The sequence below is a fragment of the Zootoca vivipara genome, chromosome 2 (assembly GCF_963506605.1).
Source record: "Zootoca vivipara chromosome 2, rZooViv1.1, whole genome shotgun sequence".
In the NCBI taxonomy this organism is placed as follows: domain Eukaryota; kingdom Metazoa; phylum Chordata; class Lepidosauria; order Squamata; family Lacertidae; genus Zootoca; species Zootoca vivipara.
The window spans coordinates 9,169,518-9,185,264 of NC_083277.1; the positions used below are offsets into that span (position 1 = coordinate 9,169,518).

Sequence of the window (15,747 nt, forward strand, 5' to 3'; positions counted from 1 at the left end):
AGAATTAACCTGTGCCTCCATGGACAGCTGTGAGTCCAAAATGACTCCCAGGTTGCAGACCTGGTCCTTCAGGGACACAGTTACCCCATTCAGGACCAGGGAGTCCTCCACACCTGCCTGACTCCTGTCCCTCAAGAACAGTACTTCTGTCTTGTCAGGATTCATCCTCAATCCGTTATCCGCCGTCCATCCTCCAACCGCCTCCAGGCGGTTCTGATTTAAAAGAGAGGTAGAGGTAGAACCACAGGAGGGGGAGATAGGGCTCCTCTTGGACTCACGTCCGGCTTGCAGGTTTCCCATAATGGACATCTGGTCGGCCACTGTGAGAACAAGAGGCTGGACTAGATGGGCCTCTGGCCTGACCCAGCAGGCTCCTCTGCTGCTGAGCTACGGTCCCTCCTCTGAAGCCCACCCACCTGTGTGCAAACGCTTACCTTGGAAGGTGTTGCAAATGGCAAAGAGGTAGGAGAACAATGTCTGTGTGGGCCCCACAGAGAAAAAGGCAAAACTCCACGTTAAGCTGAGCAGAACCATTAAGCTGGCTACCCGCTTCAAGCCGTGGAGGAAGCTGTGATTCCAGTTGCTGACGCGGCCCGGGCTCTTCGTTTTCATGGTGTGAATCTGCAGAAGGACCGCGATGAACATGACGGTGTTCATCAGGAACACCAAGCAGAAATAGGCCAGCACAGAGATGTAAAACACAAGGTCATCGCGGATCCAGCAACTGTAGCAGACAAGGCGAGGAGGGAGAGAAGTGCTGTTAAGGCTGCTGGCAGGGCCATTTCTTTCAGATGGGCTCTTGATAGCTGGAAGCCTCTCTTGAGGCTTTTCAATGAGACACCCATCAGTAGTGGTGGTTAGTTAAATTCACATCCTGTCCTTTCCCCCAAACAAATGATAAGAAAATAAACACATCTTAAAACAGATTCCAGCGCAGAATCAGACTCAACTTAAAAGCCTTGTTGAAATATACCTAAGTATATTTGTCTATACCTAAGTATAGACATTCCTTCTCCATGGCCAGATTTAATGTACTCCCCTCTGCCCTGTTGCAAGGCAGGTACGAGGGTAAACCTTATGAGACACGTATTTGCCCATGTGGCTCATCGGAAGTAGAAACAAATGCACATGTATTGCTATACTGCAGCCTCTATGAGGATTTACGTTTGTCCTTTATTACCCCAGTTTTACAAAAGTTTAAGTACGAACCAGAACCCCAACGCCTGAGAGCCCTGGTGGAAGACAAGGATCCCGAAATCACGACCAATGTTGCAAAATTTTGTGTATCTGCTATTAGACGTAGGAAACAAGAGTTTCCCAACGGCAATTTGCAGGGGAATGCTAACATTTAATTTTATTATGTTTCTAACTCTAAAGTGTAATTGTTGTTTAACTTGTACTGAAATTGTCTCCGGTATCTTTCTATGTTATGCTCTGCTGACTCGCCACAATAAACTTTGATTTGAAGGCTGGATACAATCCTCAATAAACAAAACTGAATTTTATGTTGGAAATTGCAGGATAAGTTCTAGAGTGGGTTATGCAGGAGGTCAGGCTTTCTGGATACAAATTCTGCATGATCTTAATATATATGATCTGCAAAGTGCTGAAGGAATTGTAGGCTTCGGATGTTTGGGCATTTATATGCATGCAGCTGAACAGACAGAGGAATCTCCTTGAGAAAGGCCAGGACCATCAATTGACCCATAGATGGAAGGGAGTGAACAGGTTGGTGTACCGAAAAGTAAGGAAGGTTGAATTCTCTCCCCAACACACACTCAAAAAAGGGGGGATACCTGCTGGGGATACCTGCTGTCAGGTAGATCTGAGGCGAATCAAAGCATACCATACAGACTTACAAAGGTGTGATTGGACTGCTGCTTAGGGGGTCGCTTAAAACCCCATAAAAGTCTGTGCTTATAATGAGAACCGTGGAAACGATGACCGCTGGAATTCCTAATGGCAAAGGGGGAGAAACGAGAATGGGTTAGCCGGAAAGGAAAAAGAGCAGCATGGATGCAATTGTGACCTGACTAAGGAAGGCGAGTCCTCAGGAAGACCTGTATCACCAGGGGAGTGCGGGGATGGGGGACATGCAATCGAAGCACCCAGCATTTTGGGGCTGCGGTGCCATTCTGAGCTGCCCGTTGTTCCTTCTTGGGTGCTAGGTGCTATCAAGCCAAAATGGCAGGCTCAACCCTCCATGCCAAGCTGGGGAGTTGCAGGACCAGGGCCAAATGTGGCCCTCCTGACGTCCCTGCCTGGCCCTTGGTAGCCTCCCCAGGCCATTCCTCCTCCCAGAGGCCATGCTCTCTCTCTCTCTCTCTCTCTCTCTCTCACATACCGGTACACACACACACACACACACACACACAGAGAGAGAGAGAGAGAAAGCTTTCCTTGGCCTAGAGAAGGCATCTCCAAACTTTGGCCCTACAGATGTTTTGGACCACAATTCCCATCATCCCTGACCACTGGTCCTGTTAGCTAGGGATCATGGGAGTTGTAGGCCAAAACATCTGGAGGGCAGCAGTTTGGGGATGCCTGGCCTAGAGCGAGTTCTTGAAATGTGACAATGCCTCTTGCTTACTTGGATGGAGAAGGTGTGCAAGGATTTTAGTGGTACCTTGGTTCTCAAACGCCTTGGTACTCAAACATCTTGGAACCCAAACACTGCAAACCTGGAAGTAAGTGTTCTGGTTTGCAAACCTTTTTCAGAAGCTGAACGCACTCCGTTTTGAGCACTATGCTTCTGAATTGAGTGCCAATCAATCAGCTACTGATTGATTGTTTGATTGCGTGACTCTAGGATATTGTTTATCACTTTCATTTTATGGATCAATGGTCTCGTTGGATAGCAAAATTCATGTTCAATTGCTGTTTTTAAAAGGGGTTGTTTTTAAAAACGGATTAATCCGTTTTCCAATACTTTCTATGGGAAAGCGCGCCTTGGTTTTGGAACGCTTTGGTTTTGGAACGGACTTCCGGAAGTTTGAGAACAAAGGTACCACTGTATTGATGGAGACAAAGAGAGACAAAACAGATAGAAGGACAGACAGACAAAGACAGAGAGAGAAACACAGAGAGAGAGAGGGAGAGGGAGAGGGAGAGGGAGAGGGAGAGGGAGAGGGAGAGGGAGAGGGAGAAGGAGGAACGGGCAGAGAGACGGAGAGACAGATGCGATGCCCCTCTGCCTTCTGCAAGGTCTTAATGCCACCTACTGCACCAAGGGGGAAATCACATATCCGGCCCCGCCCACTGCTAGTATATGGCCCCCAGAAGATTCCCCTTGCGGGGATGTGGCCGTTAGATGGGAAGTGACCCCCCCCCACCCTTTCCCCTGCCCTGCACTTACCCCAGCCAGCCAGGGAAACCTTGAGCATGTAATGCGGGACGTAAGTGTTGAAGACCCTGACCAGCGCATAGTACATGTGGATGGCTTCCAGGCCCATCCAGGTGAAGGCAGCCAGCAGGAAGTAGTGAAGAGCCACGGACACCGTGATGCAGAGGCCGCGCACCTGGAAAGAGGCCAGCCAGGAGTCCAGCAGGAAGGCGAGGTTGAGCATCAGCAGCGCGGAGCAGAGGTGGACGAGGATTCTGGACGGGTCGTCCCCGCGGAGCTTGCTGAAACGAAAGAGGTGAAGGCCTCGCTCGCCCCCTGTGCCCTTTAAGTCCACAGTGGGGCAGCCGGGCATGGGAAGGGTCTGGAGCAGGGTGCAGCACCGAAGTAAGGGCAGCACAGGCATGGGGTGGGTGAGTGGGGGTGGAGCCAAATGACAACAACAACAACAACAACAACAACAACAACAACAACAACAACAGGCCTGTATTTATACCTGCTGAGAGAAGCTGCATAAAAAAGCAAAGGCACCAAAATGAATTATTGTGAAAATAAGAAATTTGGGGAGGGAGGGGGCAAATGTTGTCCTTGCTCAGAGTACCATATTGCCTAAGCCTGCCCCTCCTGCGTGGCAAGAACCCCACACCGTTTGCCACAAAGATGGCAACCGACAAACCAGATTTGGCTTATGTAGCTCCCCACACACACAACAGCTCTGCCAAATTTCAATGGAGGTGGGATTATAAAACAATGCCAATCAAGTCACTTGTTGGGAAAAGCAGTGCTGGAGACTTCATCTGGGCGCGCGCACACACACACACAAAAGATGGAAAGGCCAGCTCTGAGAGCTGCCTCTTTTTGGGAATGGTGTGCGGGGGGGGGGGTCTTAATAGCAAACTGGAGTGGGATCCCAACAGAGGTTTAGCATTGCATTAGACCTGGAACAGAACCTCTGCATAAGCGGGGATTCCCGTGTGTGTGTGAGTGAAATGCGCTGCTTGGTTGTAAAAACAAAAACCCTAGCAACCTCAAAGCAGGTAGCAAAAAGATAAAACAAGAAAATCAAGAAAAGTTTACAACAGCCCTTTAAAACAGGCAGAAAGTCAAAATACTAAAACAGATTGAACTTTTGCATCCCCTGGCATGGGAAAGGTTATGGAATGAAGGAATTAAATTTACGGCCTGTAGTGTAGTGCATGAAAAGAAAATATTATGAAAGTGATGTATGGGTGGTACTTAACACCAACTAAACTTTCCAAAATGTATAAGATGAAAAATAAGGAAAGTTGGAAATGTAAAGAAAAAGAAGGAAATTTCTATCCTATGTGGTGAACTGGCAGCAAAGTAAAAAACCTTCTGGAATCTGATATATAATGAGTTAAAGAAAACGTACAAAAGTACATTTGTTAAAAAAAAAAACCAGAAGCATTTTTACTGGGTATAGTAGGAGAAAAAATTGCTAAGAGAGATCAAACACTATTTATGTATGCAACTACTGCAGCAAGGACTTTATTCGCCCCCAAATGGAAGCAACAGGAATTACCAACAATAGCAGAGTGGCAGACGAAGATGATGGAATATGCAGAGCTGGCGAAACTGACTGGGGAACTCCGAAACCAGCATGATCAAGCTTTCCAAAAAGACTGGGGTAAATTTATACAATACTTGAAGGACAACTGTAAACAATTAACAGCGCTAGCAGGACTGACTTAAGAAGACTTGCAATGCTGATGATTCTACCTTTTTATATTTTCTTTTAAAAAATGTGACAATGGAAATGGATGTCATGTAAACAGGAAGAAGTATACTGTAAATGCAATGACATAGTAAAGAATTAAGGCGGGAGGGGGGGAGTCAACCAGCTCTTATGAGCAAAAATTAATGTGAAAAATGAGGATGTCTTTACATATTGTGAAATGGAAACTTAATAAAATATTATATATAAAAAAGAACTTGGCACCCCCTTCCTAAGAGGGGTCCCCTTTAGCCTGAGTCAGCAGCCAGGCTAATCTGATATTCACATGTTGTATACAGTATTAAGCTTTTAAATAAAAAGAGGTCCAGGCATAGCTGCCAAGTCTCCCGTATTCCCCGGGAAACCCACGTTTTTCCAGCTGTTCCCATCTGAAAAAATGGATTTTTTTGTTTTCTCCCGGTTTATTCTGGCACGGTGGCCATTTTGGAACTGGGCGGAGCATGCTCAGAAGCGACTTTTGATGCTGCTTTGCCCAGTTCCAAAATGGCTGCAGTGTGACTTCTGGTGCGGTGGCCATTTTGGAACAGGGTAGAGCAGCATCAAAAGTAGCTTCTGAGCATGCTCCGCCCAGTTCCAAAATGGTGGCAGCGCTACTTCCGGTCTGCTACTTTCAGTCCAGTCCCTTATTTCTCAGGCCGGAACTTGGCAGCTATGGGTGCAGGGAGGAGGGGGTTAGGACTAATTCAGTATCCAGGTTGGCCTAAAGAGCACAGGAAGGAAGGGGCAGTGAATGGGCTGGGGAGAGGGGGATCTAAGTAAATAAACGTTGTTGTAGTATAGAAAATGGCAGGTGGGTCCTACTTACTCGATGGAAAGGTACACCACTAGAGCCAAGCCGAGGAAGATGGAGGAAAGGCCACATCCCACGTGGGAGACCAATGTTAAAACCTTGTCCTCACGTACCGTCCGGTATACATCCTAGAAACCAGGGTGGAAGTGAATAAGCCTCTCATTGGAAGAGTTGGTGAGAAAGCAGACCCAAAATGATATCTGTTTGGGCATTGCTGACTGAGGTGTGAATTATGTGGCTTCTATGGTTCATGATTCCCCTGTCCCACTCCCCCCCCCCAAAAAAAAGTATTCTGTGAAGTTTGGAGCGAAAGGAAAGATTCACATGGGACCTAAGGCTCAGGATGAGCCAATTCTTTCTTCAGCTCGTCCTTCTTCCTGTATTCTGTTACCTCACGGCTCATGCTTCTTTACTGCAAATTTTGGAATCTCTGTAAGTGATAAGGCTTACAGTAGGTGCAAAAACAGTTTGCAAAACCCTCAGGAGCAAATTTTCCACACAATTTTGCAAATTCCAGAAGTACCGTGCTTCTCCGAAAATAAGCTATACCCCAAAAATATGCCATACCCCGAAAATAAGCCATACCCCGAAAATGAGCCATAGTGATAGGCAGTTTAACCTTGTAGGTTAAACTGTACCATACTTAATATAAAAAAAATAAGACATCCCCTGAAAATAAGCCACCGTGTTTTTTTTTGAGGAAAAATAAATATAAGACGGTGTCTTATTTTTGGAGAAACACAGTAGTATTACAAGTTCTGGAATTTCACCAGTGTGTGTGTGTGTGTGTGTGTGTGTGTGTGTACAAGTGAGTGATTTGGATCAGGCCCAAGGCACTACAGGAGAAGGTTTAATCCTTTCGCCCTGTGCCATTTTCTTGGTTGAAACTGTTTCCCCAAATCTGCTGTTTGCCCCAGGATATAAACGTAAAGATACCAAACTATTACACTAATACTAGTTAGTTGCTTCAAAATAATCCAATGACATCATGGCTGTGGGATGGGATTTGACTTGGGAGGAGCGGAGGGGGGCACATTTTTTAGCCGCTATACCAACTCTACCAGGCCAAAGATACTGAATCCACAGCTTAAGCCAAGCCCTCTTTTTTGATGTTGAAGATAGGATTTTAAAAGAAATACAACCAGTGCTTTTTTTTTCTGGGGGGATGCGGGGGGAACACATACCCCTAAACATTTTGCGAATCTTTGTACTTTTGTCCATTTACTGTATTTATTTCCCCCAATTTGAACTATAAAATGGTGATTTTCTTGAGTCAAAATGAGAGTACCCCTAAACATTTTTTTGGGGGGGGGAGTACGTTTCCGAGCACAGTTCAAAGTGTTGGTGCTGACCTTTAAAGCCCTAAATGGCCTCGGTCCAGTATACCTGAAGGAGCGTCTCCACCCCTATCGTTCTGCCCAGACACTGAGGTCCAGTACCGAGGGCCTTCTGGCGGTTCCCTCGTTGCGAGAAGCCAAGTTGCAGGGAACCAGGCAGAGGGCCTTCTCAGTGGTGGCGCCCGCCCTGTGGAACGCCCTCCCATCAGATGTCAAAGAGAAAAACAGCTACCAGATTTTTAGAAGACATCTGAAGGCAGCCCTGTTTAGGGAGGCTTTTAATGTTTAATAGATTATTTTATTTCATTTTTCTGTTGTAAGCCGCCCAGAGTGGCTGGGGAAACCCAGCCAGATGGGCGGGGTATAAATATTATTATTATTATTATTGTTATTGTTATTGTTATTGTTTTGTACTAAGCTTGGATCCTAGAATGCAACAACTGATTGGCTTGCACGAGAAGACCAATCAGGCTCCAGGAAGAAGTTAATCAGCCTATTAGGCTGGTAGCATCCTGGAATGCAACAACTGATTGGCCTGCAGGAAAAGACCAATCAGGCTCCAGGAGGGAAGCAAAATCAACCAATCAGACGGGACTCATTGTGTAAATAATGTATATAAAAGCCTGAGGTTTGGGGGGGGGGGAGGATTTCATTCACTGTTTTACAAGCTGCAATAAAGAGCATGAAGTCACTACAGGCGTCCGAGTATATTTCAGCACTGAATACAGCTATAGAACTGAACGAAAGGAGACATTCCGTGCTGTCCTTTGCAGGAACCACACAGGGCAATTGGTTCTGACACGACAGTGACAAAAGCTTACCAGCAAGACTCCAAAATGGGTGAGGTGGCTGCAGTTGCAGATTGTGTAATTTGAATTTGTGCGTTGTACCTCACACCCTGATGTATCCCAGCCTCCTTGGTTATCTGTGCAGCAGAGAAGAGACGATATTTCATCTGTAGTTACTTGTCCCTCACCATTTATAGATCTTTCCCAACAGAACACGGGGGATGTGTGACTCTCTGCAGAGCCTCATGCTGACTTGGGGCTTAGCTGCAACCATCGCAGGGAGGGGTGGAGAAGTGCTAAAGGCTTCTCATGCTCCCACCATGCACTTCTCAGATCGCCCACTTAAGATTGGTGGTGGGAAACTTGTGGGAGAAAGAAATAATGAAAGTTGTGCTTTGCTTGGCTGCATCCCATTTAAAAAGAGGCATAATTCTCTGCTGCCTAGAGCTGCTGCACTGGAACTTTGAAGTACAGACACGCATTTGAACGCATCAAAATACTATTTCAGTTACAGCTCCCCTCAAGCTACTCCTTCAAATCATGCAACTCTCGGCTAACGTTGAATTTGCTGCATTTTTGGCTAGAAGTCTTTGACCTAAATATTACATTTGTTCTGGGTTTAACAAAAGAGGGTCATACTGAAGTTACTCACTTTGGAGCAAGCCCAACATTTTGCCCTCCATTCCGGTTTTAAATAAGTTAAATCAGTACACCAGACTAAATGGACCTTTGTTCTGGCCCAGAGCAGAGCTAGTTATATCCTTCATACTCACCGTTCTTCTTAAAGTTCCAAAATACACAGTGCACAGACTCATCACCCTGAAAAGCAAAAGGAATGGCTTAGGACAGTGGTGGCAGGGCTGTTGCTGGGGGTTTGCAAAGTGGGCAGCCGCTCCCCCCCCACGCCACAATTGAAAACAGACAGGCCGATCAGTTAAGAGCCAGATACAGTAGATATTTATGTTGTTAGCTGTTATGATGATACCGTAATAAGCCGAAGGTGGATGCACACACGAAATAAAGCCAGCCAGGTACTACTAGTCCCCAAGCAAGTTCAGCCTCCAAAATCAGTATTGGTACCTCTAGCTCCAAAAAATTTATAATGATAGCATTCTCTTGCAGGACAAATTATTCAGATTTTATCTTGGTTGCGGTGAGTGCTTCTCTGCAAGAAGGACATAGCAAGAAATCTGTTCCGAGAGGGGCAGTAGGTACACCTTTACTGAAGAAGCCTCCTCTCAAGTTGGTGATTTTGGAAATTACAGACCAGCTTGAAATCCAACAGTTTTGGCTGAATGGTGTTTATCCTGATTTAGAGCTGAATAACGGGTTGGAAAGGCAAAGCCACCTGGACCTGTGCTTTTCCTTCTCTAGGTGACCTATGTGGTCTGGCATGTACCTTCTTTCAGCTGATATTATTCTTTCATATAGGGGTAGCCAACATGGTACTCTGCAGATGCTACTCATAGCTGCCAAGTCTCCCGTATTCCCCGGGAAACCCCCGTTTTTCCAGCTGTCCCCAGCCGAAAAAATGGATTTTTTTGTCCCCCCCCCCCCGGTTTATTCTGGCGTGGTGGCCATTTTGGAACTGGGCGGAGCATGCTCAGAAGCGACTTTTGATGCTGCTCTGCCCAGTTCCAAAATGGCCGCAGCGTGACTTCTGGTGCGGCGGCCATTTTGGAACAGGGCAGAGCAGCATCAAAAGTAGCTTCTGAGCATGCTCCGCCCAGTTCCAAAATGGCGGCAGCACTACTTCCAGTCTGCTACTTCCGGTCGAGTCCCTTATTTCTCAGGCCGGAACTTGGCAGCTATGGATGCTACTGAATTATAACACTTCTAATCTCTGCCTATTCACCATGCTGGTGGGATTGGGAGTCCATCAACATCTGAAGGGCACCATAATGGCTGCCCCTGCGTACACCAATAGCCTGCCTTTCCTTCATCACGGAACTGGAGGTTAGCATTCATGGGGTTCTTAGGCAAACTCTCATCAAACAGCAAAACACAACAACAACAACAACAACAACAACAACAACAAAAATTCATACCCTGCCCATCTGGCTGGGTTTATTTATTTATTTATTTGTATGTGCGCATGCAGACAATCGTTATTATCCCATATTAAATGGCCGTGTTGGCACTTTGCGATAAATAAGTGGGTTTGGGATGCAGTTTGGGCACTCGGTCTCTAAAAGGTTCCCCACCACTGGCTTAGGAGGTGCTTTGCTTCCAGAAGTTGGGAAGGGCCACATGTGAGCAGCAGAGCGCAGTGGCAAAGCTACCTGCTCTGACACCGGGAGCAGCGTACATCTGGGGGCGTGGCTGGCATGCGTGTCAGGGGGCGTGGCACATGTCTGGGTGGGGTGCATGGCAAGCGACCCACGTCCTGGGGTGTGTGCAGCAAGTGGTGAGTGCCGAGTGTCCCAGGGGGCGGGGGCGACTGCGATGTCACCCCCCGATGTCACCCGTGGCTGACCGCCCCCCCTGCCCCCACCTTCGTCTGCCAGTGGCAGAGTGTCTGCTTTGCATGCAGAAGTTCCCAAGTTCAATCCCCGATGGCATCTCCAGGTAGGCCTGGGAATTTTCCCTGCTTGAAACCCTGGAGAGCTGTTGCTGCCAGTCAGTGTAAAAATATGGAATTAGCACTGGTCTGGCTCTGTGTTCAGGCAGCTTCCTGCGTTCTTGAATTCCAACAGCTGGCCTTTAGCATCATCCCCAAGTCAAAGCAAAGCATCTCTATCCACCAGCAATCAATGTGCTTTAATGCTGCAGAATCAACACTTATGCAACTGGAGACAACAGGATACTATACCGTCGTTGAGTTTATATGTTGTAGAATTATATTCACTGGCTCCGAGAGGTTTTGAACAGACACATTTTCAACACTGGCGCCCACAACATAGGTGATCAGATTTTTATTCTTTTCCTGTAACAGACAGGTGCAATGTTTCACAGCTCGGGAGCCAACCATTGGTAAACAAAACACAAAACAAAACAAAACACAAAACAAAACCCCTCTTTTTCTCTTATACATTTTTGGTTAAATGAGCGATTTGCAAAAGATCTGAATTAACTGTCAACCCTACCAGCTCTTCCTCTTCCACCCACCTCCTCTTTTCCTTTTAAATTGCTTTTATTAATTTTGGGAAAGAAAAACAAGGAACGGTACCCACCAAATTTCAAATAAGTCCACATCCAAAAATCTCCAATATTTGGCTATAATTAAACAACCACTGCCATCAAAAAGATGATCAAATCTTTGTTTCTTAAAACTTTATTTTTAAATATAGAAAGCAAAGTTTTTGTCCGCCTCCCCCTAACTATCACTCTATATTCTGCAGTTACTGAGTATGCTTACTCCTTGCTGGACTAATTTGGAAGAATTTTCCACCCCCTTTAAATATTTTTTGTGCTACTTGCTTCTCATTTTCACTTGGGCTACAATTCTGGTGGGCCTCGCCATCCAAATTAGCCATTATAAGGAGTGCTGTTAAAGTGCAACTGTTAGCAGATGGTTCCTCGGCCCAATTCAAGCTGTCCTCAAAAACGTTTGTGGTCTGGACTCCCAAATATCCTCTGCATGTACCCCACCAGCATGAGCTGTTAAAATCTGCCAGCAAAGCCCTTTCTCCAGGCACCATCCTCTCATGAGGTGAGAATGCTACCTGACAGGAGCGGGGCCATCTCTGTGGTGGCCTCGGGGGCAACCTTGAGAGACACACACACTCTGTCTTTCTCCCCAGCCTCTTTGACGAAAAATAAGGCATGTGGAAACTGAGATTGTGATATGCCTGATTTGGATCTGTTTTGGAATTTTGAGAACTGTGTAGACCGCCTTGTGAACCTATGTGGAAAATCGGAAGGAAGGAAGGAAGGGCAGTCAAAAGACTAGGCTGAAGGCCAACCTGAAATGTGTGAGGGAGAGATTCTGGAGCTTCCTCTTGCCATTTGCTTCCTGATCTGCCTGTACCATTCAGCGGTGGCCACATTTACCTGAAACGGCGAAGTTGTTCCGAAAAAAGAAAACTGGATCTTTGTGTGATCTTCTGGCTCAAAGGATTGGGCCCCCAAGTAATGCCTCAGCAGTTCTGGCAAAAATATGGATGCCAGGGCCATTTCAAAGGGTGCCTGGCGGATATCAATCTGCGTGGAAGAGAAAATGTTTGGGGGGCTAGAGTCACCTCCAGATAAAATATAACAACAACAACAACAACAACACAACAACAACAACAACATATTTATACCCCGCCCATCTGGCTGGGTTTCCCCAGCCACTCTGGGCAGCTTCCAACAGAAAAATAAAATAAAATAATCGATTAAACATTAAAAGCCTCCCTAAACAGGGCTGCCTTCAGATGTCCTCTAAAAGTCTGGTAGTTATTTTTCTTTTTGACATCTGGTGGGAGGGCGTTCCACAGGGCGGGTGCCACTACCGAGAAGGCCCTCTGCCTGTTTCCCTGCAACTTGGCTTCTCGCAGCGAGGGAACCGCCAGAAGGCCCTCAGCGCTGGATCTCGGTGTCCGGGCAGAGCGATGGAGGTGGAGACGCTCCTTCAGGTATACTGGACCGAGGCCGTTTAGGGCTTTAAAGGTCAGCACCAACACTTTGAATTGTGCTCGGAAACGTACTGGGAGCCAATGCAGGTCTTTCAAGACCGGTGTTATGTGGTCTCGGCGGCCGCTCCCAGTCACCAGTCTAGCTGCCGCATTCTGAATTAGTTGTAGTTCCGGGTCACCTACAGATGGTCACATATCGTCATCCTCCTCACACCTGTGTGCCTTTCCAAGTTCCCTATGTAGGTCTAAGCCATAGTCCAGAGAGCAAAGCCCATTTTCACCCCATTTTTCACTGGAAGAGTGGGAGACGTTGACTTAGCAGCTCTCTGGATCTGGCAGGAACCGGTCGTGGGGCAGAAGGACAGAGTCAAAAGAAGGGCCTCTTACCTGTGGATCCATTGCAGAGTCATAGGATGTGACCCCAAAAGCAACTCCCTGGAAATTCATGGGATCTGGGCGCAACAGAGCCAAAGCCAGCCGCGGGAGAACGATGGACTCACTTCTCCCACTGAATTTCAGCTTGAAACCTATTTGTTCCAGTACCTGTAGGATGCTAAACAACAAAGGGAACAAAACAAATGAGCTTTGTTTATGGCTCTCACAACTAGACCGTGGGATCCCCTTCTCTCTCATTATTGACCCTGTATTATTCTATTTGGTCCCTACTACACCAACATACACAATGTAAGGGATATGTCAGTGATGGCAAACCTATGACACGCGTGTCAGACGTGACACGCAGAGCCCTCACTGCTGGCACGCGCCCCACCGGCCCATTCGCGCTGTTGTTGTTTTCCCCCCATTTGTTCTCCCGCTCCTCCTCACACTACAGCTTGTCTCCGCTGTTAAAACCCGGATCCTTTTTTGTTTTTGTTGTTGCTGGTAAAACCCTTTCTGCGCTGTTTTTTCTGGCGCTTTGGCAGACTATGATTAGGTGTAACAGCGTTCGTTTTTTAACCCGTTCTGTGCTGGGTTTTTTGGTGCTTTGGCAGACTATGTCGGTGCTGCGTGTTAGTTCCAGCGAAGGTATTATTCGTCATTTATTTCTGTTCTCTCTCCCCCCCCCAAAAAAAACCCCTCCAAAACTTTGGTCAGCAGCTCCCCCCAAAAAGCTCAACAACTCTGGGCACTTTGTGATAAATAAGGGTTTTTTGGTTTGGTTTGGTTAAAAAATTAGTTTTTGGTTTATTAAATACAGTTATATATTACAATTATACATTTTTGTTATTAAAACCATAAATATCACGAAATTATGGGTTTTTTTCTCGAAGTGACACACCACCCGAGTTATGCTCTTTTTTTTTGGGCGAATTTTGACACACCCAGCTCAAAAGGTTGCCCATCACTGGGATATGTCAATGCGGGGGTGGAGTGGGGAGCAATCCCTTCTGGCCCTTTTGCAGTTGGAGATGTGGTCCTGTGTGGATAATGCGGAAGATTATTGTAATTTTGAGGAGATAATGATCTGGCATTGTCAACTCTTCCTCTCTGGTTATCTCTTCCTGATTCTGGTTTCTATATTACTTTTTATATCCCTTGTAAAAAGGTCTTTGATATGTTCACTGGTCAGCAAAGCCTTTGATGTATAGCCTGGCATTTTTGTCTTTTGATGTAGAGCAGCTCTCTTTTGATGTAAAGTACCTCTAGTTGGGCCTGTATTAGCTCAAACGGACACAGATCTATAAAATATCTAGCTTTGGGGCATGTCAAGCAGAAACTCAGCACATAGCTGCCAGGTTTTCCCTTTTCTCGCGAGGAAGCCTATTCAGCATAAAGTAATTTCCCTTAAAAAAAGGGAGAACTTGGCAGCTATGGCTCAGCACAGTCTATCAGCTGTACAGCTGGGCACCAAGAGACTATCTGGGGGACACTTCGCCACTCCTTCAGAGCTTCTCAGTGGCAGATTGAAGTGCTGTTTGGTAATGTATATTTTGCTTGCTATTTGGAATAAAATCTTTAATTTTCTCACCCACTTGGGTTTGTATTGCTTCTGAATCTAATTTTAAAAGAACCATCTTTTAAAATGGTCAAAGGCCTGGAAACGATGCCTTATGAGGGACGGCTTAGGGAGCTGGGTATGTTTAGCCTGGAGAAGAGAAGGTTAAGGGGTGATATGATAGCCATGTTCAGATATATAAAAGGATGTCATATAGAGGAGGGAGAAAGGTTGTTTTCTGCTGCACCAGAGAAGCGGACACGGAGCAATGGATTCAAGCTACAAGAAAGAAGATTCCACCTAAACAATAGGAAGAACTTCCTGACAGTAAGAGCTGTTCGGCAGTGGAATTTGCTACCAAGGAGTGTGGTGGAGTCTCCTTCTTTGGAGGTCTTTAAGCAGAGTCTTGACAGGCATATGTCAAGAATGCTTTGATGGTGTTTCCTGCTTGGCAGGGGGTTGGGCTGGATGGCCCTTGTGGTCTCTTCCAACTCTATGATTCTGTGATTCTATGATTCGATCTTGCATTTGGCAAGACAGGTCCAGGTTCCAGTCTCTTCCTTTCTCCACAAGGAGCTGCAGGTAGAATTACTTTGCACAGGTGAGCAGTGGCTATTGACCACGGTGGCTCTGCCCTGCCTCCACAGCTGGAGGCGGCAATGATTCTGAGTCCCAGTTGCTGGAAACCACAGGTGGGCAGACTTGATTGTGGGCTTCCCATTGGGGCATCTGGGCAGCCATTTAATGTATTTTTAATCTTTTGTTGGAAGCTGCCCAGAGTGGCTGGGGAATCCCAGCCAGATGGGCGGGGTATAAATAAATATATTATTATTATTATTATTAATTATTATTATTATTATTGCCATTGTGAGAATAGGATGCTGGACTTGATGGGCCATTGCCTGTTCCAGCAGCCAGTCCCTTCTGATGCTCTCACTGAATTAAGTGGGCAAATGGAGGACAGGAGCAAAACATGTCGCCTCCTCATAGCATTAGGAAGCCTGCCTCCAGTTTCACAGTTTTTCACACCATCTGCTACCCGAAAAGGTGCTGAAGTGAGAAACAAAAATAAGAAGAGACACTTGCTTGGTCCAGGTTTTTTAAGCAGCCTTCAGATTTTTCAGTTCGGCTTGTAGCAATTGCAAACTACTCTCCTAGTAAGTGCTTGCATGTCTTGCATGCATAGTGGATCTAGCTGTCCTAAGGGTGAAGGGGAAGGGATAGAGCACCCCCTTGTCTGGATC

The 15,747-nt window shown here is 46.4% G+C and overlaps 1 protein-coding gene across 2 annotated transcripts in view; it reads right to left on the reverse strand.

The window, feature by feature from the left end:
• The window catches only part of LOC118081119 (adhesion G-protein coupled receptor G4-like), a 52,814-nt gene that overhangs the window by 4,084 nt on the left and 32,983 nt on the right, over window positions 1-15,747 (reverse strand). For both annotated transcript variants that reach the window (XM_035107316.2, XM_035107315.2), the window contains exons 14-22: window positions 12,955-13,120; window positions 12,005-12,154; window positions 10,824-10,937; window positions 8,785-8,830; window positions 8,045-8,148; window positions 5,902-6,014; window positions 3,356-3,624; window positions 1,860-1,956; window positions 435-724 (exon numbers count right to left, since the gene is read on the reverse strand). In XM_035107316.2, coding sequence (XP_034963207.1) covers window positions 435-724; window positions 1,860-1,956; window positions 3,356-3,624; window positions 5,902-6,014; window positions 8,045-8,148; window positions 8,785-8,830; window positions 10,824-10,937; window positions 12,005-12,154; window positions 12,955-13,120 — 1,349 coding nt within the window. The remainder of the gene's footprint in view (window positions 1-434; window positions 725-1,859; window positions 1,957-3,355; window positions 3,625-5,901; window positions 6,015-8,044; window positions 8,149-8,784; window positions 8,831-10,823; window positions 10,938-12,004; window positions 12,155-12,954; window positions 13,121-15,747) is intronic.